The sequence below is a fragment of the Telopea speciosissima genome, chromosome 8 (genome assembly GCF_018873765.1).
Source record: "Telopea speciosissima isolate NSW1024214 ecotype Mountain lineage chromosome 8, Tspe_v1, whole genome shotgun sequence".
NCBI classification, from domain to species: domain Eukaryota; kingdom Viridiplantae; phylum Streptophyta; class Magnoliopsida; order Proteales; family Proteaceae; genus Telopea; species Telopea speciosissima.
In genome coordinates this window covers 3,549,802-3,577,468 of record NC_057923.1, presented here as the reverse complement: position 1 = coordinate 3,577,468, position 27,667 = coordinate 3,549,802, and the positions used below count along the sequence as shown (strand labels likewise).

The 27,667-nt window shown below is 38.5% G+C and overlaps 3 protein-coding genes across 5 annotated transcripts in view; 2 read left to right on the top strand and 1 right to left on the bottom strand.

Moving 5' to 3' along the window:
- Positions 1–4,690, top strand: part of LOC122671197 (glucose-6-phosphate 1-dehydrogenase, chloroplastic-like) — a 7,067-nt gene extending 2,377 nt beyond the window's left edge. The window contains exons 5-10 of the mRNA XM_043868301.1: positions 2,782–2,987; positions 3,071–3,220; positions 3,307–3,427; positions 3,511–3,740; positions 3,937–4,137; positions 4,385–4,690. Of these exons, the coding sequence (XP_043724236.1) occupies positions 2,782–2,987; positions 3,071–3,220; positions 3,307–3,427; positions 3,511–3,740; positions 3,937–4,137; positions 4,385–4,628 (1,152 nt within the window). The 3' untranslated portion in view covers positions 4,629–4,690. The remainder of the gene's footprint in view (positions 1–2,781; positions 2,988–3,070; positions 3,221–3,306; positions 3,428–3,510; positions 3,741–3,936; positions 4,138–4,384) is intronic.
- LOC122671200 (transcription factor TCP20-like) lies at positions 3,505–27,667 on the top strand. 2 transcript variants are annotated; one of them, XM_043868304.1, is made up of 4 exons: positions 3,505–3,516; positions 9,397–9,400; positions 26,180–27,363; positions 27,462–27,667. In XM_043868304.1, exon 3 carries the CDS (start codon positions 26,248–26,250, stop codon positions 27,145–27,147), a length of 900 nt encoding a protein of 299 aa, XP_043724239.1. In that variant the 5' UTR covers positions 3,505–3,516; positions 9,397–9,400; positions 26,180–26,247; the 3' UTR covers positions 27,148–27,363; positions 27,462–27,667. The 2 variants fall into 2 exon arrangements, with proteins under 2 accessions (XP_043724239.1, XP_043724240.1); XM_043868305.1 differs by lacking the exons at positions 3,505–3,516; positions 9,397–9,400 and having other exon boundaries at positions 26,031–27,363; positions 27,471–27,667.
- On the bottom strand, positions 5,500–16,304 carry LOC122671198 (recQ-mediated genome instability protein 1). 2 transcript variants are annotated; one of them, XM_043868302.1, is made up of 9 exons: positions 16,003–16,297; positions 15,677–15,962; positions 15,054–15,224; positions 14,393–14,538; positions 13,536–13,672; positions 9,712–9,977; positions 7,115–7,225; positions 6,886–7,014; positions 5,500–6,122 (listed from the first exon to the last, which is right to left on the bottom strand). In XM_043868302.1, the coding sequence occupies exons 1-9, from the start codon at positions 16,275–16,277 to the stop codon at positions 5,952–5,954; spliced, it is 1,692 nt and encodes a 563-aa protein (XP_043724237.1). In that variant the 5' UTR covers positions 16,278–16,297; the 3' UTR covers positions 5,500–5,951. The 2 variants fall into 2 exon arrangements, with proteins under 2 accessions (XP_043724237.1, XP_043724238.1); XM_043868303.1 differs by having other exon boundaries at positions 5,936–6,079; positions 16,003–16,304.

The following is a 27,667-nucleotide window of genomic DNA, read 5'->3' as shown; positions in this document are numbered from 1 at the left end:
GTATTGGTTTGCATTTGATATGCTTCTTTAACCTGAAGATTCATTTAAATTATTATAACACATTGAGACCTAGCACTGTAAGATTGTTAAATTAGGAATATCTCCGTAGTCTCTATGTGCTTTACTCACATAATGTTAAATTTGTAACTTAACATACTATTATTCTTATTAGACTCTTTAACTTTTCATGTTGATTAATTTTTTTCTGAGTTACTTTTGTGGGGGAATCCTCTATATGTGATTTTAGTTCTTCATGTGCTGAGGTGATGAGAAAAGAAACATCATTACATGTATTGGCACCAAAAGTGGAAGTATAATAGTGGAACATGATTAATCTGGCCAACCCCTAGTATTTGAGATAAGGCTTTGCAAGTTGAGCTCAGTTTATGTGCTCTCCATAGAGAAGGCCTCAGAATAACTCTGCAGAAGCCCTGCAGTAGTGATGCAGGTGCACTACCTTGGACCAACCTAAACCCGTTTGGGAACCCAGATAAAGATGAACCAAATCCAGTTGGAGTTTTTGGATCTAGTAGGATTTTAGGAATTTATATTATTTAGGGAAGATAATGTCTTTTTACTTTATTTTATTTTGATAGCTACGTAGGATATTTGGTTTCCCAATTCTTCTTAAGTTTCCTTTGAATTAGGAGTTAGAGATTTAGTCTTTATTTTTAGGAGTCTTTTATTTCTCTTTATATATGGTGTAATCCCCTTCTTTGGAGGTATATTGAAAAGATGAATTGAGTTGGTTGTGTTTAAGAGCTTGCATGGCTGTGTGCATGTGCGACTCCCCCCATGCCCTCTCTTCTTCCTCTGTGATTTCTTCCCCTCCCCTGCAACTCTGAGACCCCTCTCAGGCCACCTCTTTCTTTTTCACATGCGCCAGACATTTAGTTTCCTTGTTAGAGAGTTGGTCTTTATTTGTAGGAGTCTTTTATTTCTCCTTATATATGGTATAATCCCCTTCATTGGGGATAGATTGAAAAGATAAATTGAGTTGGTTGTGTTTGAGAGCCTACGTGGTTGTGTGCGTGTGCGACTGCGACTCCCCTCCCCCCCTTCTCTTCTTCCTATGTGATTTCTTCTTCCCCTAATCGGCCCTCCACCAAGTAGAGCCATGGAAAATGTTACAGCTTAAAGCAGCAAGTTCTCCAGTCCTGTGATTACTGCCATTCATTCCTTTGAATTTATGACAAGTAGGAGCCACAGATTAGTTTAAGCCCTTCCATCAACGTCATAAGCTGGTTCTGATGATCCTTCAAAGAACCTATTGGTTATTTTTTTCTGTAGACTGCAAATAAATGCTTTGGGGTCTAGAGATCATGATTTTGTTAAGTAGGTTTTATAACTGTGGAATTAACTGAAGATGCCTTGCTAATATTGGATTTGGTGCTTCATTGCAGGGGTTTCCCCCCTTTTTTTATGCCAGATTGTTTACTGTGGAATTAACTGAAGATGCCTTGCTAATATTGGATTTGGTGCTTCATTGCAGGGTTTTTTTCCCTTTTTTATGCCAGATTGTTTCTAGCTCAACTAGACTCAGTTGTATATGTTGGTGCCATGCCTAAAGATTTTCCATTTCATATTTGACCCAAGTTTTCAGTAGTAGTAGTATATTAGTATTTTTACCTCTTTTAATTATTTATTCATTGCTAACATCTCCGTCACTTGGAAAGTAGTCTTTTTGTAAAAAGGAGCGTAGTGCTTCACAGGTGAAGGTCCAGGATGTGCTTCTTCCCTTTATATCAGCTTCTGTCATTTTCACATTAATGTTGTAATAACTCCTATCCCCCCTATCTCCACTTCTGCTAATGAACTCTATAATTGGGATATCGAGAAAAGAGGGTAGACCTGGTTATTTGCTATTGGCTCACCCAGCTGAAAAATAGTGCGCGCACTTGGGCGGAGTAAAGCTGATCGTAGACCACCGTTGCTTCTTTGGTTGTAGATCAGCTAGCGCATATGGACTGACATTGATGCTTCTTAGTGGCTACCTTGTTGCTACTTCACATAATGATACTTGATTGTTTTGGGTCCAGATTCCAGATATAGGAAGTGAGTCCTGAGTGACAGCATGCATTATGTGTGTTATTGGTCACATGTCGAGTTTGAAAATCTACCTTCATTATGTGGTCCACCACGCGTATTGGGCTTTTCCCCTTTAATTATCAGCTGTTGAATTTTTAATGTTTTGATTAAGTAATGACCTAGAGAGGGTCTTTGCATTTCTGTATCCTGAGATGCGTCTGGACTAAAACGTACAAAATGAGTAAAAGGTGGTGGATATGTTGACTCCTGTTGGACTTCTCACAAAGCCGTTGATACAATATCCTTGAACATTCTTCTTGCTAACCTAGCAAAAACCGTGTTGATGTTTCTTATTAGTTTCTTTTCTTTCTCCATTTTAGTGCATATGGCGAGTTAAGAGAGGATCTTCCTGGATGTTACGACCATATGGTCACCAACCAAATTGTTGTAATGCTGATCTTCATTTTCACCGTGGTAGATGGTTTTTTTTGTGGTCATCTGGTTCAGTAATAGTAAAATCAATATTCATGATGTCAATTTTGGAATATCCAAATCCATGTCTGTATGGAAAATACCTATTTGCAGCATCAAATCCCGTGTACATCTGCATCTCTTATTGTGAATCTTAATGGATCATGTTATATTATAGAGATAAGGAGTAACTAGTTTAATAGTATGTTACTAATTCTGTTTCTTGTCATTAAGCATTACTATTATCTTCCAGTTTGACAATATGATAAATTGGTCATGCAGGGCGGGAGGGTTTCAAACCGCCTATACTATTTATCAATTCCACCCAATATATTTATTGATGCAGTAAGATGTGCAAGCTCATCGGCTTCTTCTACCAATGGCTGGACAAGGGTTATTGTTGAAAAACCCTTTGGACGAGATTCAGAATCCTCTGCTGCTTTGACTAGAGAACTGAAGCACTATTTAGAGGAGGATCAAATTTTCAGGTGGCTTTCCTGAACTAAAGTTGCTTCTTTTAGGTTAAGGACTATGGACTCTTATCATGATTGGTATGGCATTTTTACTGCAGGATTGACCACTATTTGGGGAAGGAACTAGTGGAAAATCTATCTGTGCTGCGCTTCTCCAATCTCATTTTTGAACCTCTATGGTCAAGGCAGTACATAAGAAATGTACAGTTGATCTTCTCTGAAGACTTTGGCACTGAAGGACGAGGAGGGTAAGCCTCCTTTGTAATTTCAGTTTATCTTTGTCCCAAAATTATTTCAAGGACATCTGGTTTCTTACTTTGTTCATCAAATTCAGGTATTTTGACCATTACGGTATTATAAGGGACGTTCTGCAGAACCATCTGCTTCAAATACTAGCCCTTTTTGCCATGGAAACTCCAGTCAGATTGGATGCAGAAGACATCAGAAATGAAAAGGTTTTTGAGGAAGAAAGGAGCATCCCTTTTCTTAAATGTAGGTCACAAAATTTATTCTGTTAAATTTCTCAACTGTTTGGCAGGTTAAAGTTCTTCGCTCCATGAAACCTTTGCAACTAGAAGATCTGGTGATAGGTCAGTATAAGAGCCACACCAGAGGGGGTATTACATACCCATCCTACACAGATGACAAAACGGTACCTAAAGGCAGCCTTACTCCAACATTTGCTGCAGCTGCACTTTTTATTGATAATGCAAGATGGGACGGGGTGCCTTTTCTAATGAAAGCTGGGAAAGCACTACATACTAAGAGGTATGTAGGAACACTGATATATAATTGGTCTACCCGATTGGTAAACTATCTTCTAAAATAATTGTTTAGGCATCTAAGTTCTCCTCACCCCCACCCCACCCCCCACCCCCCAAAAGAAAAAAAATGGTGTATTGAAGACTTTCCTATTTTTGAACAAAAATTTTGAGAAAAATGTAATTCCATGTGTCGCTTTCAGAGCCGAAATAAGGGTGCAGTTCAGGCATGTTCCTGGTAATTTATACAGTAAGAGTCTTGGAACAGATCTTGATCAAGCGACAAATGAGCTTGTTATTCGGGTTCAGCCTGATGAAGCTGTTTATTTGAAGATCAATAACAAGGTCCCTGGTTTGGGCATGAGGTTGGACAACAGTCATCTAAATCTTCACTATGCAGCCAGGTAAATTCTAAATTATCTTTTTGGATGATAAGAGAAGGAAACTAGTAAATGCATGCCTTCAAAAATTTAATAGACCAAGAAATCTTAACGTGGCAAAGCATTTAGTCCTAAAGGCTTATGTCAATGCAGTTTCTCTACGTTTTTTATTGGTGTGGAAAATTTACAAGAAACCTTAAAGATTATTTTCTTTTCACTTTAGACAAACACAATTGTGTTTGGTTTATGGAGATTCCAGATGATTGTGTAGGTACTCGAAGGAGATTCCTTGCGCATATGAAAGGCTTCTGCTTGATGCTATTGAAGGAGAAAGGAGGCTGTTCATACGAAGTGATGAGTTGGATGCGGCGTGGGAGCTCTTCACACCTGTATTGAAAGAAGTGGAGGATAAGAAGATAATCCCAGAGTACTATCCTTATGGGAGTCGGGGACCTGTAGGTGCCCATTATCTTGCAGCCAGATACAACGTTCGGTGGGGCGACCTGTGTATATAGCACCTAGGATTCTGATGCTAAATGTGCCAACAACCATTGCCATTTAGAATCACTTAAGAGAGAATTTTCTTGTTTTTGGTACCACCGGGGATGAATAATTATCACCTCCAATTCCTCTGATAGGGGGGAGTGGACCTCATCTTGGGCAGTGTTTTCGGGCAGGAGGTAGGGTGGTCATTTCCACCCCCATGTGAAAAATTGGAGGAATTGGAGGGAATAACAATTCCCAGGGGATGGAGGGAGTTTACTCCATTTATAGTATGTTTATCATTGGAATATACTTGAAATGCTAACAATAGTAATCTTTATTTTTTTGGCTGAAACGGAGAAAGTGTTAAAAAATTGTTCGACAACTGCAATTTCATAAGGAGAAGAGTTTTTTTTATTTTTTATTTCTTTTTCTCTTCCCCAACCCCACCCCCACCCCCCCGAAAATAATAACAATAATAATTGAAAAACTGAATTGGTTTTATTTATTTATTTTCCTCTTTTCTAATTTTCTTTTTCATTAAGAACTTGTTGAATTACAGTCTTTGAAAATGAAAACCAATAGCTTCATGCAAACAAGTATTCCATCTCAATTAACAATTGCACAATACAGATATTTGAGAAATTTGAGAGATACATCAGTAGTTCAGTTTTTTGGCTTCATAATTTCAAAGATTACAACATACAGAGTGGAGTATGGCCTGTTTGTAAGCGAGCTCAGCGAAGCAGATTACCACGTAGCAGATATAAGATATCATCTGAACTGAGAACTCAACAAATCTATAAGGTGTTCACATGTTCCTGCCAACTGGAACTTTCTCGGATATGTTCATGTCACATTTGTTTGATGCACTGCTGCAAGGAAATCAACTTCCACTTCTTGATAGAGCACCATTAAAGGCTGACTGAACATAAATAGTTGATGGCAAGGATTTTAAAAAAAAACAAGGCTGGAGACCAGATCTGTGCCCACCCATCTGGCCTGATATGAGCTGATCTTTGAGAAAGAGCAAGTGCCGGCAGGATGGGTGATTGCCGATCATACCCACCATCCCAGAACAGAACAGCAATCCACCCAATCCAATTCTCATTTTTTGAAACCTTGGCTGATGATGTATCGTACTAGAGTCCATGGCAGTCTGTCAATGTATCTTCAAGATTGTCGGCCATATCAATCACTGAAACCTCATGCACTTTTGCTCCTGATATTCTCATGAAACTCATTTCTCAGGATGCACAGATCCAAAATCCATTCAAAGAGAACCCTCAATGATCAATGCTTCTATCATGGCTTTGCCTCTTACTTTGCAGATGCCAACTGCAGTATGTTTTCAGTCAAGGGGATAAAACAATTGGATCAGGATGCGGGCACTGAAGTGTTTGAGCAGGTGTAGAGGACTTCAGTCTTCTTAGAAGCGACCATGCATCAGATGCTGAATATCCCTGATTCATCTCAAGTGCAACTGGGAGAGGAGAGGTATTGTTTATTTCTACGAGCATTGTACCCTAAAATCATGTAAAACCCATTCTGAACGAAGTGATGGGGAAATATATCAATCACAGTAAAACAGATAAGACATCCTTATTCTTGCATTCAATGGCACAGACACCATTACTTCTAAACAAGTGGAGGTTGCCTCTTTTCACATGGATAAAACCAGAATGTTATGAAATCTGGTTCTATTGTAGGGGTATTGGAAGGAGCCAACTAGAAAGGCCGTTTGACGGGAATTCTACTATGTGGCCCTAATATTTGTCTGCATGCCAATTTTTGTAATTAAAATGAACCTGTGCTACCAAGGATCGGACTGATTTCGGAACAGATTGGACGTTTCTATCATGAAAATGGACTTTTACCTTTTTCTATCTTGGGTATACGTTACAGTTTTTCCTTTTGAATGAATGCTTATCAGCATGGTTGTCAAGGCCATGTCTAGTCCACAAGGCAGCCTGGGATGTCCTAGGCAACTGGATATCAAAGTGCCTAGAACAGAGCATGGAAATAACAGGGAATGAAAGAAGTATTACTAAAAATGGAAAGAGAGAGAAAGGGGCGAAGATTATGAAGAAGAAAAAAAACCCAGAGTTGGCAGACATAATTGGCATATAATATGGTAGTTAAGGCCTCGTCTTGGGTGCCTGGGATACTCCTAGGCCCTCACCTAGACCTCACGACCGCTGGCTGACACCTTGCCTAAGTACCATGACAACTATGCTTCTCAGTAGACAAGCAAAACAAAAGAACGAGAGTAAGCAAAACTTAAATTACCTCAAAATTTGCTAAAAAAGTCTGGAACTGCTTCATGCACTCCTTCATATCACTAATTCTTTTACCATCTGAAGAAGAAAGAGCAGCAGTAACCTCCTCAGGAGAATAACCAATTCCTTTCTGTACAACCTGGGGGCCAAAAAAGAAAAGAGGGGGGGGGGGGCATCAACAAACAATTAGTCACTAACAATGATCAAATGAACAATCGGATGGAAAAATTAAAACTCACATTGTGATCAATGAGGATCTCAGAAATGAGACTACCATCTTCAACATAGATCTGAAGCTCAAAAGTAGCCCTCCGTTTAAATTGGAAATGCTTCACCCCAGTCAAGAAACACTAAGCAATTTGTCAGCAGTGTCAGAAGTATACAAAATAGGAGGATTACTTATGACAGCTTCTAAACGCCAATTATGCTACTCTAAGCTTTATGTCATAATTGTACCAGCATTGACACTATTTATTGATAGGGCACCATAATAGCATCTAGCAGTGGTAGCTTTGTAACAAAAAATTTGACCAAGTATTGAATGAACCATACTTTTTAAAAACGTACAGGACCACAAACTAAAAAAAGTGGGTGGCTCCATTTTTTAGCGGTTTATTCCCGTTTTGGTCTGTTTTATAGCGGTTTTGACCCTTTTGAAAAACCCTTTTGACTGGACTGCAAAGAAGGGGGATTCTGGTGTTTCCCAGTTTCAAGATTTAAGAACTCTGAATCTGGTATGGATCGGTCTCCACTCTCCACAGATTCCAATTCAAATTGGCTCGGAATCAATTGGACTCGACCGAAACTGGTCTAGCTTGGTGTGCCAGGAATCGGTGTTCATTGGAATCGGCATCAGTTGATTTTGAGTCCAATCAGCTAATTTCACCGATTCCGATCCAATTTTATAAACCATGCCCAGTTCACTGATCTGGTCCAGTTTTAAAAACTATGAACAGGACCATTTGCTCTAATATATTGACAGGACAGGAAAAGACTTAAAAATCTAGATTCATATCCTATGCACCAGAGAAAATCCCAACCCCCCAAAAAAAACGTGCAAGGGCTACAATCTTGAAGATGGGGGCTTTTTGTCTATCCCATTAAACAATTATGCAGAATGTTCCAGCATGTTCCAGGAAACTAGAATGCATGGCAAGACATGGGAGATCAATAATGTTTCATGATCCATATATTTCATCATCCTTTTAAGCATTATATTTCCATTTATAGAGGTACACACATACACATATACCTACTCCCCACACCCATCCCAGCACTCACACATGATGATAAAATAAGCAGAAAAGACATAAGAGAAGACTAATACTCACAACAGTCTAAGGTGTCACCCACTGGAAAAGTATTTCAAGGTAGGTTTATAATGATGGACTATATTTTACAGATCCAAAAGAAGACCAAACACAAGGATGTTGATTATCATTCTTTTCCATTAAGGATGATAAATGACAATAAGCTCCATAGTGTAGAGTATCCAAGAGGTATAGAAGATCAATTGGTATGTTCTAAGAATCTCCAATCTTTTAGGCAGCGCTCGATAATATTGGGTGAGTAGGCTCGCATGCATAGGACCCTAGTGCCTGTGGGGCATGCCTCTCACCATCAGACTTCACCAAGTGAGAATGCCTCTGATATACATATTTGAATCTTTACAAGCATGCTTTTTTAATGGATATCCTAATCAAATGATTTCCCAGAAAAGAAAAGGGAAAAGACGAGTTGAAAATGAAGAAAATAAAATATTTAGTTTATTTGTTCACATATTATAAAAATGGAAGCCAGGAAATGTTTGCTCATAAGGGGGATAAATAATAAAACAACAAAAAGCTACTTTAATTGGACAAGACAACAAGAGGATAAAAAAGAGAACATGAGACAGCAGAGTCAATCAATCAGCAGCAATCTTAGAGCATCCCTAGATATTAGATGAAGGGGTGGTCAACAAGACATGAGACATACAGTCCACCTATTGTTCATAATTTTGCATACGCATATGGGAAAGGAAAATCTCGAAAGAGAGAGCATATGGCCCATGGATTGGTTTAGGGTATGCTCCAAAGAATGCCTATACAAATACTCAGCATTTCAAATGACATTTACTCCTGTAAATCATGTTGAAATTTAATAGTTTATAACTGCCCAAATGAAGAAAGTGATCAGTTGCTTACTGCTTACATTAATTTTTTGATTACCAAGCCCTTTGGTGGAAAACATTTAGTAGTCGCCATAATCTGCCCATGAAACAGTGGCATTGTTTGGGAACCCAGAGCATATTGTGGTTATTGTGGCCCCAGGCCCAAGTTCTCACCATAATCAAGCATATAAAAGTTTTTTGGAGACAAACAGACCAAGGTAAAAGTAAAAAATGAAGCTTTTGGAGACGGTCACATTCTTTTAGCAGACTGATCAATTAACATCAGACAAAAGATGTGCAGTAATAAATGCTCAGTGTGAACTGCAAAATGAGAAGGCAATATTGCAACACAGCAGCATTATTTCATAGGAGTGTAAGATACAAAGAAAGGGGTTTGTGCATACATCTTCTCCCCACCTCTCTCCCAAAAAAAAATTCCTAGAGTGACAAATTTGAAATATTAGAAGTGTAAAAAGAAACAAGACATCTTATCAAAAAAAGAAAAGAAAACAATAGCTCATCTATGTCCTTATTCCACAAGGAATACCCTTAAGTTCCAAAATGTGACGCAAAGCAAAACCAAATAAATTAGGTTCAGGCTTTGATGTGTCAAGCAGAGAAAAACATAGTAAATGAATGTTAGATCATCCTCTCAATGAACAAAATAAAAAAACAAATAAGTACCTTAATTACTCCTTGAACGAAAGGTGTACCATCCTCCTTTGCAGCCCACTTTGCCAATAAGCTAGACAAGTACGTAAAAGGGTTCTCATTGCCACCAGTTAATATGAGTGGGCATTCAACTTCATCATTCATATTGATTTCTTCAACATCCAAAAGGGCATCAGAGGACATATTAGCTTCAGCATCTGGAGCATGCCTGGAAGCAACGTCTTCCATAGCTACTTCACGGGCACCACTGCCAGGTACAGACAAAACAGAACCTGCAGTAACCAGATACAAAATGATAAATAGGCAGAAAATTATTCACTTAAAGTAAAGAGCATGACATGATGAAAATAAAATAAGCTCATTTCAAACTATCGGGTCATAAATGAGGTATAATATACCATTCCTGCTGATGGAAAATTTTTATCACAAATTAAGGACATAGGGCTTCCACTTAGATGATTAATATTCCCATTCAGTTAGCATAGTAAAAGCTCAGGCTTAACCTTCATTGGCTCCCCTTGATGCAGTATTGCTTCTGTGGACCAGCCTGAGCCCGTTTGGGAGGTCAGAAGGAGATGAAAAGGGTCCAAACTTAGTTTTGGTCCGACGGGAAATGCAGGGGTTTATCTATTTACTTTCATTTTCTTTTCCTTTAAATATATTATTGTTTGAAATGTTGGCCAAAACCACCAAGATTTTGCAAAATGTTTCAATTTTGACGAAGATAGAAACGATAAATAGGTGCCACTCAATAGGAACATAGGGGTTCAACCGAAATTTCGGTTTCGACTCGGTTTCAATACAAAACAATGTATATAAAAGCACTATGTTGATCGAAATGGGTCGAAACATTTAGGAAGTTTTGAGTGGTTATGCCTATTAAAGATGGAGAAAACTCCCCCTCCCCAACCAAAAAAAAACCCTATATTTGGTATTTTTGGCCAAATCACCTACATTTCTTGATGGAACAAGGTGTTGGGGAGTACAACAACACATCTACAACACCGATTTGCCCCATTAGAACAAAATTTATGTAAGATTCAAACTTAGAGGTATAGCCTTTTTCCCTAAAGTTTTCAAGCCTTCCCGGAACTCTATTTGATACCGACATAGAGTTGGAGGAGCGGTTTCGTAGGGGTGTTTAACCTTGGTTGTACACTTGTACTTGACAACTTGTAACACTTGCACACTTGTACTTGAAACACTTTGACATTGTGTAATATTAAACAGTTTTTCTTCATTCCAAATATGTATTTTAGTTGTTCTCATTGAATTTTGTGTGTTCTAATACTAAATTATGTGTAAATTAGGTTATATTTGAGAAAGTATACAGCAAAATACGACCTACACTACCAACCTAGGGTACGAAACCAAACAATCAGTTTGGTGTTCTTACAACGGACAACCTAAAGGTTCCGATATGTTTTGAAATGCTTAACTAGGCTTTCCTTGAAGTTTCGGACCAAAATATGGCTATGTGACCACCGAAATGGCTAGTCAAAACATGCAGGGTTTTGGTCGAATTTCAGTTGAAACCTCGAACAACCTTGATAAATACCATGTAACCTAATGTAATGGAAGTAGTTGAATGAGAATGAATTGAAGAAAAGTTGAGTTTGTTGTGGATTGGCCAATCGGGCCTTTCCTCTCTCCTCCTTTCATTCTCTTCTCCCTTCCCCATCGATCATGTACCCCTACTTCTCGGATGAGTTCATCATGGTTTGAGATTTCGGTCGAATCAACCGAAATCTCGTGAAATATTTCGGTTTCAATCTTGGCCGAAACAAAACTATGTGTGACTCTATAGGCATGCAATGTTTCGACTGAAACTTGGAAGTTATGGTCGAAATTTCAAACAATTTCAGCATTTTGGTTTCGTACCGCCAAAACGGTACATTCATTTGATTTAAATACCAAATGTCGATCAAAATGGGTCGCTGTTTCGACCCATTTCGATATATTTCGACCGAAACTACGAATTCGACTCCAATTTGTTGCTTTTGCGTTTTTGGCCATTCCACTTGCGAATCTTGGTGGAACATATTTATCAAAATTCTACAACGAAGATTTGGTGCATTTGAGCTAGATTTCTTGAAGTTTCACAGTTGAGGTATACTCTTTTTCCCTAAAGTTAATTTTTGCACAAAATAGGATAAGTATGTAGTGGTTAGGCTTCAATTTTTTGTATGTTAGATATCAAAGACCAATCTACGACTTCACGTAATTGGTTCAATTTTTTTACTTTAAATTTATTTTTATAATTTTCTGGTTTAAATTTTGATTTTCTTGCAACAAATTTTTGAAAAAATAGGGTTAATACTTAGTGGTTGACCGTTCCCTTGTGGAGTTATAATTGTAACACTTGTATGTGTATGGTGTAATTGTAGCTATAAGTAGTACCATTCTGACATTTAATAATATTAAATGAATTTTCTCCATTTGTAAATTGCAATTGCATATTTTAGTTGTTTTCTTTTATTATATATTATATTATGTGTAGAATAGACTATATTTGAGAATTATACAGCCAAGGTACGCTGTACACTGCCAACCTAGAGTACGAAACCAAACTAACATTTTGAGTGTGTGTTTTAACAATCTAAATGTTCCATTGTGTTTAGGGATGCTTAAATGCTTAATTAGGATCTCCACAGAAATGGTTAAATGAAACCAACCACCATAATGTGTTAGAGTTTCAACCGAAATTTGGTGGCTTCACGAAATATTTTGTTTTTAACCAAGGCCAAAACCTTGGTCGAAATCGAGTTCTTGAACCTAGGTTCTTCTTAGCCTTCTTCCCTTCTCTTCCATAGTTCCATCTCCCTTTTTATTTCTCCTCCAGTGTTCCTCTTCTTTTACCCTGTTTTGTTCTAGCGCAACTTGCAGTCCAGCAAATGTAGATCGATCTCCTTCACTCCTCCTTTCCTCCTCATATTCTAACTCCCTAGGTTCCCAACCCCAAATACCTCCTATTCTTGTGAGAGTCAAACCTGCAATCAGATCTGAGATTGACTCTACCACAAGGTTGATTTTCAGAAATAATTTATTAGTTCTTAGGTCACTGCTTCGATTGAATCTTGGTTGGTTTTTAGTTGGATTTCAGAACCTAAGGGTTAGCAACCTCCACTCAAAATTTAAGATCATTTGGTGGTCATTCGATAAAGATCTCTCACTTGGAACAAGGCTGGGTTCCCTAAAACGAGAACATACAAGTTTGCTATGTATTTACCATGTAAAATATGATCTGCTAATTTGAAACTTCTATCTACTTGTACACTAGCTCCATTTTTATAATCAAAAGTTCACATCTATACTTCTTTAATTACCAATTAACCATGTCATTTCATTATTTCAGTATTCTCTAAATAATTATAATATAGAAACTAATATTGCTACAAAGTAAATAGAAACCCCTCATCTCATGCCCACAAAAATAAGATGTTAGGAAACCCTGCTCTCAGCAGTTTTTATATTCATAACAGAGAATTTCTGCTGACATGGATAACAGCCGCACCATAAGAGGAAATGGAAGGGTCAAGATGCAAGCAAACAGAACAAGTCCGTTGATCTCTATCAGCTTCTTCTTAGTGTCAGAAATGGTTGATATGAATGCACCTATACTGATCTCTATCAGCTTCTTCTTAGTGTCACATTACATTTTGTATATTAGCTATTCTAAAATGGACAAACAAAAATAATTAGAGCTATTGATGATGATCAAAACAGTATTAAAAAATGAAAAGGTGATTTGGATTCATTCAATCTCCCCAAAAATGAGAACTTGGCATTGGCACCTCATTTTACAGACTATTAAACACATGAGAGAGTAAAAATACCCTCGTCCAATCTCAGTAAGCGAGTTGCACCAACTGATGCTGAATTGTTGGAATTCCCTTGATTGTTATCATTATTGGAAGGCCAAGCAGCAAGAGTAGCTCTAGTTGCTAAAGAAGGAACAACTCCAGTCCGTGTTCTGCATCAAGAAACAGTAAATAGGAGAAGAAATTACCAATTAGAAAAGATAGTCAAATAGTCTAATTTCAACTAACTATGAGGGCATCGCTTCCCTTCTTTTGCTTTTCTCTGACAAGTGATTTATATCAACAAGACAACAACTCAAGCTCACCAAATAAGCCAGTCATGAGCCATCACCCAAACAATACATTCACTTTCCCAGCAATCAACATATTTTGAATGTAATCTATAGGACCTGTTATCTCCAGTGAATTTGTGAAACACATTTCTACAAAGACAATCCCCCCCCCCTCCCAACCTCTCTTTACCCTTCAATGGAAAATGCTAGAGAATTGTTAATCCACTTTGAAAGGAATTTTGTCACTAAAAATTTTTGAGCATACAAATTGAGTGGCTTCAAATTCAATCCACATCCATGACCCAAACCATGGACCAGAATCATGTCAATTGTCATTTGTTACATGAAAATGAATCATGCCACAGTTCTTCTAGAGGTGAAATTTGGGACAAATCTAGCCGTTTTCCTCCAACCACATTGCTACCAAAGGTAGAGATATCAAGAGAAGAAGCGCTGACAAACATTACATTTAAAAAAATGTACTTGAAACAACATGGGAAAAGGATAAAGAAGCTTGTCATATTATATATAGAGCCAAGCCAACATTGTAAACTCTAGGTTTTGAGTTCCTACAAGAATATAAATATGCCCAAACAAAACCTTTTTCCCCTCGGTGGCTTATTCACTTCATGGACAAGCCTCTGGCGTGCCGCATCCAAATCCTCAACCATTCCTCCTAGAACTTCCAAAACTTCTGGGACCAGCATTAGAAGTCCACGCCGTACATTTGCATTACGAATGGCAACCTGCAAGTTGCAAAAGGGCTCACTCTGAAATGCTGAGACCATTAATGAAACAATATCATTAACTGCATGTAAATAATGTAGAGTCTTCCTTGGGCAAACATTTGTTACCATCAAACCAAAGAATTGCCATAACCATAGGACACATAGTGAGTATCAATGGAAAGGCCCAAGGATATCTAAACCAATACCAACTCGATTAGATAACAATAGAAATTTCTGGGAGCATTCACCATATCCTACTTTGTTGTCCCCTGCCCATAACCCCAAAGAGAAGAAAAGGCACAAGAGAAACAGATGAAATAGTTAAGATCACCTGATTAAGTGTGTTTTTTTTTGTGTGTGTGTGTAAGAAAAATTATGAGGCAAGAACTTCAAAGCTGGGACCAATCCCCTTTGATGCGCACCACATGTTTGGATACAGTGACTGACAATTTAAGTTTCCCCACTAATAAAACCAGCATTAGCTAATAAAGAAAGCATCAGCAAAGACTATCGCATATGTAAGTAACAGTAACCTTCAATCCAGCAGGAGCTAAGACTTCGAGATCCTTAATGGGCCTGTATTCCATGCCAAATACACGTTGCACACCGTCTGTCATGGATAGTTTTAGGCACCTTTTAATTCCGGAAGGCACATTCTGATACCTATCCCGAAGAGGATAGCTGATATTAACAATCTCATCAACCTGGAGAAAAATATGCCATGATGTCAGATGAAGAATTAAAATCTCCTAAACATCAGTTTACAGTTCTCCAAAACAGTTAAGCCATACAAAAGTAGAGACACTCGACCAGGAGAAAACAGTACATACAAGATGCACAAAGATGGGAATCTTATCGAGTTAATGAACCAAGTATAGTTATTTGTACCTTGGTTTTCTCCGGCTCAATCATATATTAGATACAAACAAATAAAGGTTAAATTTCACATTACTGTTCATTCAGACTATAAATGAAATGTAATGCAATGTTGAAGAATAAATAATCTACAATCTCGCAATGGAAATTCTAAGAAGAAACAAATCTAGAAACTGAGACACGTACATGAAGAGACGAAAACGGAAACTGATGCCCAAATTTGAACAGAGAAACCACAAACGGCTACAAAGAACAAGGAAGAATGAGAATAACAAGGCACCTGCAAGACGAAAGGCCCACCCAAATCAACAAGATGCATAGCATGCACATCTTGAGGGAGAACACCTCCTCCAGAGTAATTCATGTCTGATACGAGGAACTGTTCGAAACAGAGCTTAGCTTTGTTGGGTACATCGAGGCTGGAGAAATCAGAACGAGAGCTCTGAAGAGCAGCAATGCATGAATCCAACCATTCCCTGCGCAGACTCAGCCCGAGGCCACGGAGGAATGCATCTACGGGGGAGTCGAGGAAGTCTTCTTGGCGGGAATACGGAGGAGGAGGAGGAGGAGGAGGAGGGAGGAGGAGGAGGGGGTGGAGGCCGAGGGAGATCATGATGTTCATCATGCGCGTCGAAGAAATCATCGTCGGAAATATCCAAAGGGTGGTTTTCATCAGGAGCACCCGAGGCGGAGTTTAAGTTAGGGTTATTGCCAGTGCTGATGCCGTCGCAAGTGTTAGGGTTCGGAGAGATAGAAGAGGTAGTAGTAGCAGCGGTGGTCGTGGGCTCTGCTAGACCACCTTGCCTCTCTTTCGCTCCTACTGCTCTTTCGCCCTCTTCCTCAGAAGATGAATAGTGTAGCTGAAGGCGCCTTCTACTCATCTTCCCGTGTTTGTGTTTTCCCTCCACCTATCCAATTCGAAGCTTTTCTCCCCAGCGCCTACCGCCCGCGAAAATGCTAACGGCTTGCATTTTCCTCCTTTTGTTTTTTTTTTTTCGGTTATATTTGGAAAACAGTTTTCCTTACGGGAGTGTGGCATACGCCAGCACTTCCATGTATCCATCTCTCCTCCCTAAAAGAAGGAGGCAGAGGTGTCTTTTCACATAAGAAAGAGAGAGATATCCTAGAAATCAATATAGATCGACCCATATCGAACAATTATACCGTTGGATTTCCTAAAATTGGGTTTTTTTTAAAAGAAAAATTGACAATTTTACCTTTGGTCAGTATGGTTCCACCGATATGAGATCAGGCAAGGATCATGGTCTCTGCCTATGCTAATACCTATGCAGATCTCCCGATATCGATACCTCAAATCATGTCGGACACTACCACACTAGCGACAGATAGGGACCCACTGGGCCATACCTATTACTACAACTACTACAAGAAAATGGTAGGGGTAGGAGGGTTGAACTTGCAGCCTTCCTTGGAGTTACGCTAGATCCACTAGCACGCAGCTAGATAGTTGGGCCTGACAATTTTTTGGGTTTGTGTTGAGGGTTTGAGACTTGACATTATTCTGCCACAACAACAAACTCAGCCTTAAAAGAACTTAATGGGATCGGCTACATGGATTCAAACAAAACAATGGAAAATGAGTTCGGACTAAAAAGAGGGAAAGAAAAGATGGGGCATGAGAAGAAAAATGAGGAATGGAAAATGCCAAAAATAAAGGATGAAAGATTAGTAAGAAGAAAAAGGCACAACCTAACACGTCAAGAGAAACTCGGCTAAATGGGGTTTTGCTACATGGATCCTTGCCCTCAAATGGGTTCTGTCCAAGGTCATACTTGGAACAAGACCTAGACTATGCACGTCCTTCCTCACCACTTCTCCTATAGTCATTTTAGGCTTGCTCCTCACTCTTTTAGCTATTTCAATTGGAAGCATATCACTCTTTCTTACTGGGGCGTCCCTAGGCCTCCGTTGAATATGACCATACCATCTTAAACGATTCTCTCTTATATTTAATTTCACTATAGCACAGTGTGCTAGTCTCTTAGAATCGTTATCGTTTACGGTTCCCTGATCGGTGCGGTTCCCTAGTGCCTCTCACAAGAGGGGGTGGGACCCACCCGGGACACCTAACCGAACACTCTGCCCGGGTGGGGTCCACCCTCCTCTTGTGAGAGGCACTAGGGAATTGCACCGGTCAGGGAACCGCAGACGATAAATAATCAGCCTCTTATATTTTACTTTCATATATATCTTTTGGAAAAAAGAACTTTGTCCAGGAGTGTGGTCTACGCCAACACTCCCATGAGTCCATCTCTCTCCTCCCCATATGAAAAGACAACTCGGCCCCCTTGTTTTAAGGAGAGAGATAGACACATGGGAGTGCAAGCATAGGCCACACTACCAGACAAAAAAACTGCTTCCCATATCTTTTTTACGGGAAAAGGCTCTTTAAGCCTAAAGCATACACTACACCTCCTCAAATTGAATTATTTTACTGATTTTTTGAAAGAGAAATAATGATCAAAGAATTAATGTGCAAGGGTGTACAACACCCTACTTGCTCAGAGAGCCCTCTTCTTTTTTTATATTACCTTAACGACTAAACACAAGGATACTCTGCTGTAAGTGCCAGTTCCTCTTTACCTTCATTCGATCATCATGGATATTCAACATCTATCCTCTCTTCAAGATGAAGAAAGTGCAAGTGGAGGAAAAGGTTGGACATACAGTCAGCGTACCATAAGCCAATGCCCTCTGTCTATCTGTCTTCCCTCTTTAAAATGATCCCCCTAACCCTCCTGTATGATGCTCCGTCCCATGCCCCATTCTGCCGTCCACTAGCTTACCCCACACGAGGTATGCCTACTATCCCTCTCTCTAACAAAAACAAAAAAAATACAGAAAACTGAACTGTTGGACCTATTGCAGTTAGGGCCATTAGGTTTAGTTTTACCTAGCAAATCCCTGGCGAGAGAAACCACCATACCAGATTGAGTTTACAATACCCATTTACCCATATTGCAAGTTCTGTCAATGAGTCAATGGGCCCAGGCCCATATCAAATAAAGTGTTGCAACTTGCAAGGTGATGAACAAGCATGCATCTTTCTTTATGCTCTAAGGGCAAGGGTAGAAAGGGTTAATAACGGATAAGGAATTGCCTTACCATGATATTTTGATATACTGTCCATCTGATATGGACAGTCTGATTATGTTGCACGTACACTCAGCAATCGACACATGTCTTATCCTCTACCATTTAGAGTGCCTTGAAAGGTATTTTTGAAAACAAAAGAACATGTATCAAGGACTGAGATGGACAATTTCTTTTCTTTTTTAGAAAGGTTGGTGTTTTGCTCAGCCTGAGTCTGTCTTTCTCCAACTCCCTATGGAAATGACCCCTTACCCTTCTCTCCCCTTTCCTTCCTGTTGCGTCAAGAACTGGGGTGAAGCGTGCTGTTCCTACAAAGAAGAAAACAACAATAGAGGACTGGGCCGAGTCAGTTTAGTCATTGCGATGCCTAAGTCAGAACTTTTTAGCAACAGATAATTGTGATTGAATTTAGATGATCGTAGAAGGAGGTTACCCACTTATTTATAGGTGATTGGGAGACTCCTGCAGACGATGACATGAGTTAATAGGAGTTTAGGTGATTAGGAGTCTTTTTAAGGTTAGGGATAAGTCCCCCCAACCCATCAAGCCTCGTCAGGCTGGATTGGTGCGTTAATTTAGGGCCGTTAGGGCCACTCTGCTTCATTTTCAGGACGTGACTTCACCGCTTTATCTGGATTTTTCATCGTGGTATGATCGGGCCTCTGCTAGGATCGGGTCGTCATTTACATTAGATCGACCTTTTTCCCACCTCGTCTTTCATGGAACCACTTGGTCGAGTGCTCGTACCTTGTTCTCTCTGTCCCCTCCCCCAAGATGATACACGTGTCTTTTCTCTATTGGGTACCGGTTTTATGATGTATCACTTCCCTTCCCAATTGTCATCCTTTATATTGGGCACGACCGCTAACTGAGTGCCCTGACTCTCTTCTTTCTTATAATTTATAAATATTGGAGCAAAAGGGGGGGAGGGGGGGGGGGGGTTGGTTTCTTGGTTTGGGTAAATACGAGATCGAGTGACTGATCTGAGGGTCAATGTCTTCTCTTGAGTTGGATAGCCTCGTTCATTGATTTGTTTTATTTCCTTACAAAAATTATATTTAATTAATGTGTTCGCTTCATGTCTTCTAAGTCGAATTTCTCTAAACCTAAAATTAAACCGGTGGAGGTGTCAAAAGTTGGCCCGCACCTATAAACTTGACCTGAATTGATTGCTTGAAGCCTGAAACCAATCCAACCAGTTACTAAACTTATCCTGCACAAGAACTGACCAATTAATATAGCTCAATTAGCCCATTTAGCCCAATTTTAAACAGTTTATGACTTGTGTATAGCCCGTTATAGTCCGTTTTATGGCTTGTTTATAGTCAGATTTAATCAATTAACCCATTTATAAATCGATTATTTTAAGCATAAGACAGAATAGAAACATGTTTATGTCTACGTGGTCCGATTACCTAAATGGGTGGAAACCATGTGAAACCTTAAATTGGTGAGAACCTTATTGAGCGAAATATTGGGCAGTTGCACTAGTCAATCAATTTTTTGATTAAGGGACGGGATAACTAGAATTTAGAAGGGGTGACGGGTCATTCTTCCCGAGTGGCCAATTCAGATATTTCCTGATCAACAATCATATAATTGACTTAGAAGAACAATATCTCTCACTCCAGAATCCAGAGACCTATTCCCTGTCCCCTTATAAGGTTAATAAACCCATTATAAAGAACAATTTGGATCCTCCACTGCCGAGTTGCCCGATAGGACCGTGCTGCCTAGACATGATGCTGCACGTAATATCGGCTTTACTTTTGTCTAAATGCCTTGTCTAAGTGGGAGTAAGGTGGTTATTGTACACAATACCGTGTCTGAACAGCACGATCCTACAAGACAACTCGGCAATAAAAGATCTAGATCCAAGAAAGAAAGAAAGAGACGCAAGAAGAGATAAGACATCATGAGATAGTGGATAACGGTGATGTCCATATCCACCTTATCAAAAGGGCCCAAACCCATGACCCTCACCACCATCATACAACAATAAATACAAAGTTTGTTAATTAATACCGGACATGGAAAAAGATATCATTAACAAAAAGTAATTAATCCTCCGATAAACAAGGGTGTGTGTGAATGGTGTGTTTAGACTTTAGAATTTGTTACTTTCATTTAATTGGGTCCTGTAACAATAACAGACAACAATCATAACCTTATCTCAACTAAAAGAGGTCGGCTACACGGTTTCGATAGAGGTTGTGATAATAAAAGGAATAAAAGAAGTAAAAGGAAGAAGAAAAAGAAAATAAGTAAAGAAACAAGTCAAAGTAGAACATTCCCCTACAAGGGGTCGGCTATATAGATCCTTGTCCTCCAAACAACTTTATCTGCGATCATATTAGAATCGAACTCTACCACAAGCATATCCTTTCTTACCACTTCTCTATCTGCGATCATCCCTTCTTACCTTTCTGAATTGGGTTTTGTCTTATTCTCAAAAATATCATGATTGAGACTTTTTTTTTTTTTTTTAATAAGGATAAATCTGTTATTTCATTTAAAAAATATTCTTTTTTTGCACCTATATTAAGTACTCCATTAAATAAATTTTGAGAATAAAATAAGAAGAGAAAAAAGTAAAAGAGACAACTCTATTGACACCTTGGGGGTGTCAATAAGAAAATCCCTATAAAGAATAAGATAGAGAGAGAGCTCTTAAGGTGGCTGCAGTAGTATGTATAGTTACAGTACATCTTTAATACCAATAAAACTGACACAAAATCAAGAAATATTTTTTTATTTTTTTGGTTTTTCGAATAAAAATACTGCCATGGAAAATTTTTTTGTGTGTAATTGTTGGATTATTAGGACTTACTTTGTTTTCTGGCTATGATGACACTCTACGTATTTGTATGGTATCAATACAATATTGATATGGATTAGATGAAACCAACAAAAGTGGTTCAATGTTGAAAATCCATATAATCATCGATACCGATACCTATAACCTTGGTGATATTCTTATAATCAACTACTTTCCTTCATAAGATGCCAAATGGGTTTTTAATGCTTGGGACACAAGAAATACATGGGGTTTTGTACATATATAGTATAAAACTGAAATGGTGTTGAGGTGTTGTGAGTTATAGAGATATAGTTTTACATTGGTTTGTTCTTCGTATCTTAAAGGAACTATATTCACTTAATATCTTAAGGTTTTGGGTTAAACCAACCAACAAGTGATTGATGAAAAACTATAATGACAAATGTATTGATACTATTACTACTGTATTGATTTTTTTTCTTAATTCAAAAAAACAAGCAAATTAAAGCAAAGCAAAGCTTTTGGAAAGAGATGGGGCCTTGGAAGAGGAAATGATTAAGAGAAGCAGGAAATCAACATTGATTGATCTTTTAGCTTATCCCATTCTCTTGTGATTTGTGGAAACATATCTTTCATCAAAACCATAAGTTTTAAATATTTAAAGTAAAGAGATCTTTTTTCCATTCCAGATTTGAATTCAAGTTGATATTGGGTGATATGTCAAATGGTTACTGAACTTTCAAAAAAGAGAGGGACCCTCCATTGTCTCTAAGGTGGGAAACACATATGACAAGCAATGCAAGCATCAACACACACATAATCACACCACACCTGCTATTATTATATATCCATAGTCCATACCTTCCTCCCCTCCCTCCCTCCCTCCCTCCCTCCCTCAATAAAAATATCTATCCATCTACTCTTCCACACAAATTAAAGCTTAAAATGAAAGAGCAATGGACAAAACCCATGTCCACATCTGGACCTCATTACTTCATTGACATATTTAACTATGGGATTTGGAAGATTGTGTATGATTCTTTCTTTTCTCTTAAGTTGCCTTAGCAAACAAGGTGGGAAAATGAGAAATTTTTTTTTCTAGAGAGTAGTCCAAGGAGGGATCAATAGAAATCCCTCCTCTCTCAATCTCTCTCTTTTTATATGAAATAAACTCTTTGTTCTCTATGTATGAAACCGTTTCGTCGCTTTTTATTGATGTACTCCCTATAACATTTGTTCAAAGAACCCTCTCCCTTTTTATTTTAATCTTCTTATTAAAGTTTTGATTGTTATTACTCTTTCTTGATAGGTGAAGAGGATACAATAATCTTGATAGGTAAAGAGGTTACAATAATCACACCAACTGGCAATTCTTCTTAATTGGTGCAATTTTGAATTGCTTGCCAAAGAAAACAATCCCTCTTTACCATAAAGTAGAAGGAGGAGAGGAAACGCGGTGGAAAATTGAAGCATCTAAATTAAATACTTTGACCAATCCTTTAACCTCCCCCCTCCCCCAAGTCTTAAAGGCATTAAGATTCTTGGTATAAGAGTGTTTTTCAAATTCATAAGTTTTCAATGGTATGACTAAATTTTGGTGAAGATAATTGTTTGCTCAATTGGTCAGTTTCTTAAAATAGAGTGCAAGATCCCAAAAGGTCTTGGTTTGACTTTACTGTCTTGATCTTATACCCCCACCCCCACTCTTGTAGATGTATTCAAAGTCCCATGGAGAAAAAATAGACAGGTACACCCAAAAAATGAAAAGAAAAAGGTAAATTTTTTTGTAAAGTCTTAACAATAAATTCGTCAATAGCTACAACAAAGCATCACTGAGTTTTGCTATTTTACGGGAAAAGCTAGTCGCTACAACTATGGTTGGGTTTGTACGGTAGAAGACGGAAGTACTCATGTCACTTGTCAAGCTTCGGAATGAAAAAAGCATGAGAAGCAAAAATGGGCTTTTCTTATTAACACGTATCAAATAATTGTAGCCTTAGTTTTTTTTTCAATTTTTTAGTAGAACACATTTCTTTTCTAGTGAGGGTAAATCATGTCATTTCACATGTGCATTTAAAATATGTGCAAGATAATGACAACTTTTGATACATAACGATACGTTCCTTGCAAACATTTTTAAAAACCTTTTTTTTTAATCACTAATTTATAATTTTTGTGAGTAAAACAAGTGACAATCAGAATAAGGTTACAATTATAAATACACCTATAAAATGTCATTTATACACTCAAAAAATTATTTTTTTTTAATGAGAATGGTATTTCATTATAATGAAATCTTGTTGCACTTCCAAAGTTTCTATCACTTCAGATTTGCTTCTGAGACATTTCTCTTATTTGTGCTTGGGGTCAACTTGCCTAGTGAGATGATTGTGGTACCTATATTCCATTACATTAATTTACTAATTTTCTCACCAATCTATTGTGAATTTGAATAAATTTGGCCATGTTTAGAAGGAAAAATCCAGAAATCAGTTGAGTGGGACTTGACCAAACTTGATTTGAAAACCAAAACCACAGATTCTTGATGCTTAACACCTTATTTTGGACTCTTAACCCATTCATTAGCAGAATATTAGACAAGGTGGATTTGAAATTTGAAAAAGGATTGAAAGAATAAAAAAACCTTTTTATTTTTTATTTAAAAAAAAAAAAAAGATTGCTAGTGGTCAAGGTTGGGCAGGATCCAACTTGGAGTTTCAATCTCCAAAAAAAGTTAAGTAAATACAATAGCGGGGAAAGGAGAAAGGGAACCAAGGATCTCTATCCCCTCCAGTTTCCTGCCCGGCCTAGTTCTCCAGCGCTCGTAACAAGTGGGGATGCAATGACCATCCTACCCCTACCCAAACACACTGCCCGGACGGGACCCATCGCCCTAATTTAGAGGCACTGGGGATCTGGGTCGGGCAGAGAACTGGAGGAGATAATATTCCAGAGAACCAATGTTTGGTTTCTAATTTACACAAACCCAAGAAATCCTAAATATACACCATCAAAGCAAATTTACTTCCACAACTTACCCACATAAAACATTAAATCTAATAGGAGCTTTTGATAATCAGATAATTCATTTTTATTTTGAATGACAAAAATGCCCTTCATATGGACATCTTATTGCCCAATTATTTTTTATTGAGGTTCCGTTTGTTTGGATATAAAATAGTTGAAGGAGAATATAAAATTATTTAATTATAAGAATTATTTTATGCAATTTTTGTGCATCAAATAATGGATCTTACAAGTAAACTATGTATCTCATATATATATTTTATAAGATGTTCTTTTAATAAATAATTTATGTTTTATTTTATTTTATTTCCCAACCATTTTATATCCAAATAAACAAAGTCTGCATTCCTTTATAAGGTATATAGTTTATATATAAAAAAAAAAGAAGGGTATAAAGTGTATTGTTTGTCAATAACTATTCATTTATTAATTCATAGTGACAATATTATGTTTGAGGGTAACCTACACAAAAAAATTGGTGGGTGGGCACAATTGTTCTGACACATGAAAGAGTGATAGAATTATTCTAACCATTGGATATCTAATCTTGTGTATCCTCTTGGTAGTCTTAGATTTTTTTTATGTTTTGTTTTGCCACATAATTAAGTGTGATTCAACTGACTTTGACACGTAAATAGAGGACTTTGGCATCTAATCAAGGATTTTAAACTAGGGTCAAATCGGTCCTAGAAGATTTTAATATGAATTAGATAAGAATTGCTCTCAAAAACTCTAGAAACGATCATTTATATTTAAAAAATTTAATAATTTAATCCCAAAAACCTTAGAATTGATCGCGATCAATTCTAATCAAAATCAATTGATTTGACTAATCTATTTCTAATTCTTATGTAAGTCTTTTGCTGTAAAAATTTCAATCCCACACAATCTGCCACGTGGTAGATCTAAGCACCCATCTATGATTTTTGGGTTGCATTCCACCAAAGCTACTCCCTTTGTTTATAAGCATTAAAGTGGGGGGAAGGGAGGGAGGGACTGTCAGCCATCATGGTCACCTTCTTCTTCCTCTCCATCTTCTTTCTTATTTAATTGATGATGAAAATAAATACTCACATCTGAGAGGGCACAACATGGCTCTCAGCTCTCATGTAATTAATAAAATTGACTCATTAACTGTCAGAAACCCTTGTCTTCAGAGACCCAACACCATTAGAGGCCTCAGGGCAGCTTCTAATGGAGATAAAAAATAAAAAAAAAAGAATTTAAAATGTCCCACCTGAGTACGGCAACTCCTCTCTCCCCCTGCTCCAATCTCATGTGGTAGTTGATTTCTTTTTTTTTCCCCTCTTTTAATATCCCTTTTTTTTTCCCATTTCTGGAGGATATAGGTCTGGACTGGAGTGGTGGTGTGGTACACAAGCAATCCCACTATCCATTCATTGACAGCCAGATGGGCCTTACTATGGCCGCCACGTGGGATGTTGAGTCTCTTACAAGATATGCTTACATTGCTGTTCCAATAATAGCACACAGTGGGGGGGAAATAATGAGGAAGGAATCCATTAAAATGTGGGGAAGGGTACTATTGCTCTACTGATTATGGAGTGTCTGATGTCTGAACTGAAGTGGTGAAATTGGCGGTTAAAGGGTGGGTATCAAATCAGGGTAGTCAAAGTCCCACCACAGTGAAAATGGAGATAGAGATTAGACTTTAGATAGATAGATGGATAGATAGATGGATAGATAGAGAGAGAGAGAGAGAGAGAGAGAGTCCCAATCTCCCAAGTAAATTTTGAAAGGTGGGGTGGGGTTATCTGGACTTTCTGCAGTTTCATCTGTTTTTCTTCTCTCTTTGGAACAAGAAGTTGAGTCCTTTCCAAAAACAGTGAAAACCCATGGAAGGGTAAGACCGTAGGCCTCTTCAGGTCACCTTGATTTCAATCAAAGAGGCAATCTTTTCCGCTGTCGTCATGGATCCCAAGGGTTCCAAGCAACCTTCAGAGGTGCCAAAGTTCTTGAGTCTCCCGCAGCCAGACATGGGTGATAACAAGCCGGCAGAAATCAAGGATTTTCAGATTGTGATTGCAGAAAAAGATGAAGGGAAGAAGCAGTTGGCGCCCAAGAGAAGCTCCAACAAGGATAGACATACGAAAGTGGATGGGAGAGGGAGAAGGATAAGGATGCCAGCTCTGTGTGCGGCAAGGATTTTCCAGTTGACGAGAGAATTGGGTCACAAATCTGACGGAGAAACCATACAGTGGTTGTTGCAGCAAGCAGAGCCATCGATCATCGCCGCGACGGGTACGGGAACGATTCCGGCCTCGGCCCTAGCTGCTGTTGGGGGCTCTGTTTCTCAGCAGGGAACCTCTGTTTCAGTGGGCTTGCATCAGAAGATCGACGAGTTGGGACCAGGTGGAGTTGGGTCCGGAAGTAGGACCAATTGGACTTTGGTTGGGGGTAATTTAGGCAGATCCCATGTAGCCACAGGGTTATGGCCCTCTGTCAGCAGCTTTGGTGCAGGGTTTGTTCCTTCCTCAAGTCCGTCCACATCGAATTTGCCCAGCGATAGCTCGAATTACTTGCCTAGAATTGGGTTCCACGGGTTTGAACTGCCAGGTTCCAATCTGAGTCCAATGAATTTTGGCTCAATTCTGGGTGGGAACACTCAGCAGCTTCCGGGATTGGAGCTTGGGCTTTCGCAAGATGGCCATATTGGGGTTTTGAATCCTCAAGCCTTAAGCCAGTTTTACCAGCAGATGGGGCAGAGCCGAGGTGGGGCTGGCCCCATGCACCAGCAGCAACAGCAGCAACCGCAGCCACATCAACAGCACCCTCCTGCCAAGGATGATTCTCAAGAATCAGGACAGTAATTAGTATAGTGAAGGAGTTTCTATAGGAGAATTTTGGAGGAACAGAAAAAAGTAGCACCACTGGAGAAGCTTTCTTTTCTGTGTACATGCAAGAGTGAGGGAAAGGACATTATGAGAATTCAATCATTTTCATGGAGTTGGATCATAGAGACTGGATATTGATTATTGGGTCTGCTCCTTTTCTCTCCTCAGCTTCGTCAAAGTCTCCAAATACAGGTGCTTTTTTGGTTCTCTTTCCTTTTCCCCCACTTCATTTCAGTGTAACTGTTCTCCTATTGAGGCTGTTAAATATAATTGTTTCTATTCTGGTTCAGATTGTGCAGGTGAAGTGAAAATTTGCAGAGCTACATGGCTTGGGGTTGGACTTAATTTCTTTTTTATTTCAAGGTGTTTTCCCTATATATTGTAAGCTATCTCCAATCATTTATTATTAGGTCTGAACAGAATGATGGTCAGCTTGTTTGTGAAATAACAGAGGGTTTTGTTTTTAATCTTTTTTTTTTTTTTTTTGATAAGCATG

What these genes read in the sequence shown, in the direction of transcription:
- LOC122671198 (XM_043868302.1), bottom strand. Translation starts at nt 16,277, where the DNA reads ATGAGTAGAAGGCGCCTTCAGCTACACTATTCATCTTCTGAGGAAGAG. An exon ending in CATGATGAACATCATGATCT is followed by an intron (nt 15,963 to 16,002) that starts CCCTCGGCCTCC and finishes CCCTCCTCCTCC; the next exon opens with TCCTCCTCCTCCTCCGTATT. An exon ending in AGATCCTCATTGATCACAAT is followed by an intron (nt 7,015 to 7,114) that starts GTGAGTTTTAAT and finishes TTTGGCCCCCAG; the next exon opens with GTTGTACAGAAAGGAATTGG.
- LOC122671200 (XM_043868304.1), top strand. Translation starts at nt 26,248, where the DNA reads ATGGATCCCAAGGGTTCCAAGCAACCTTCAGAGGTGCCAAAGTTCTTG.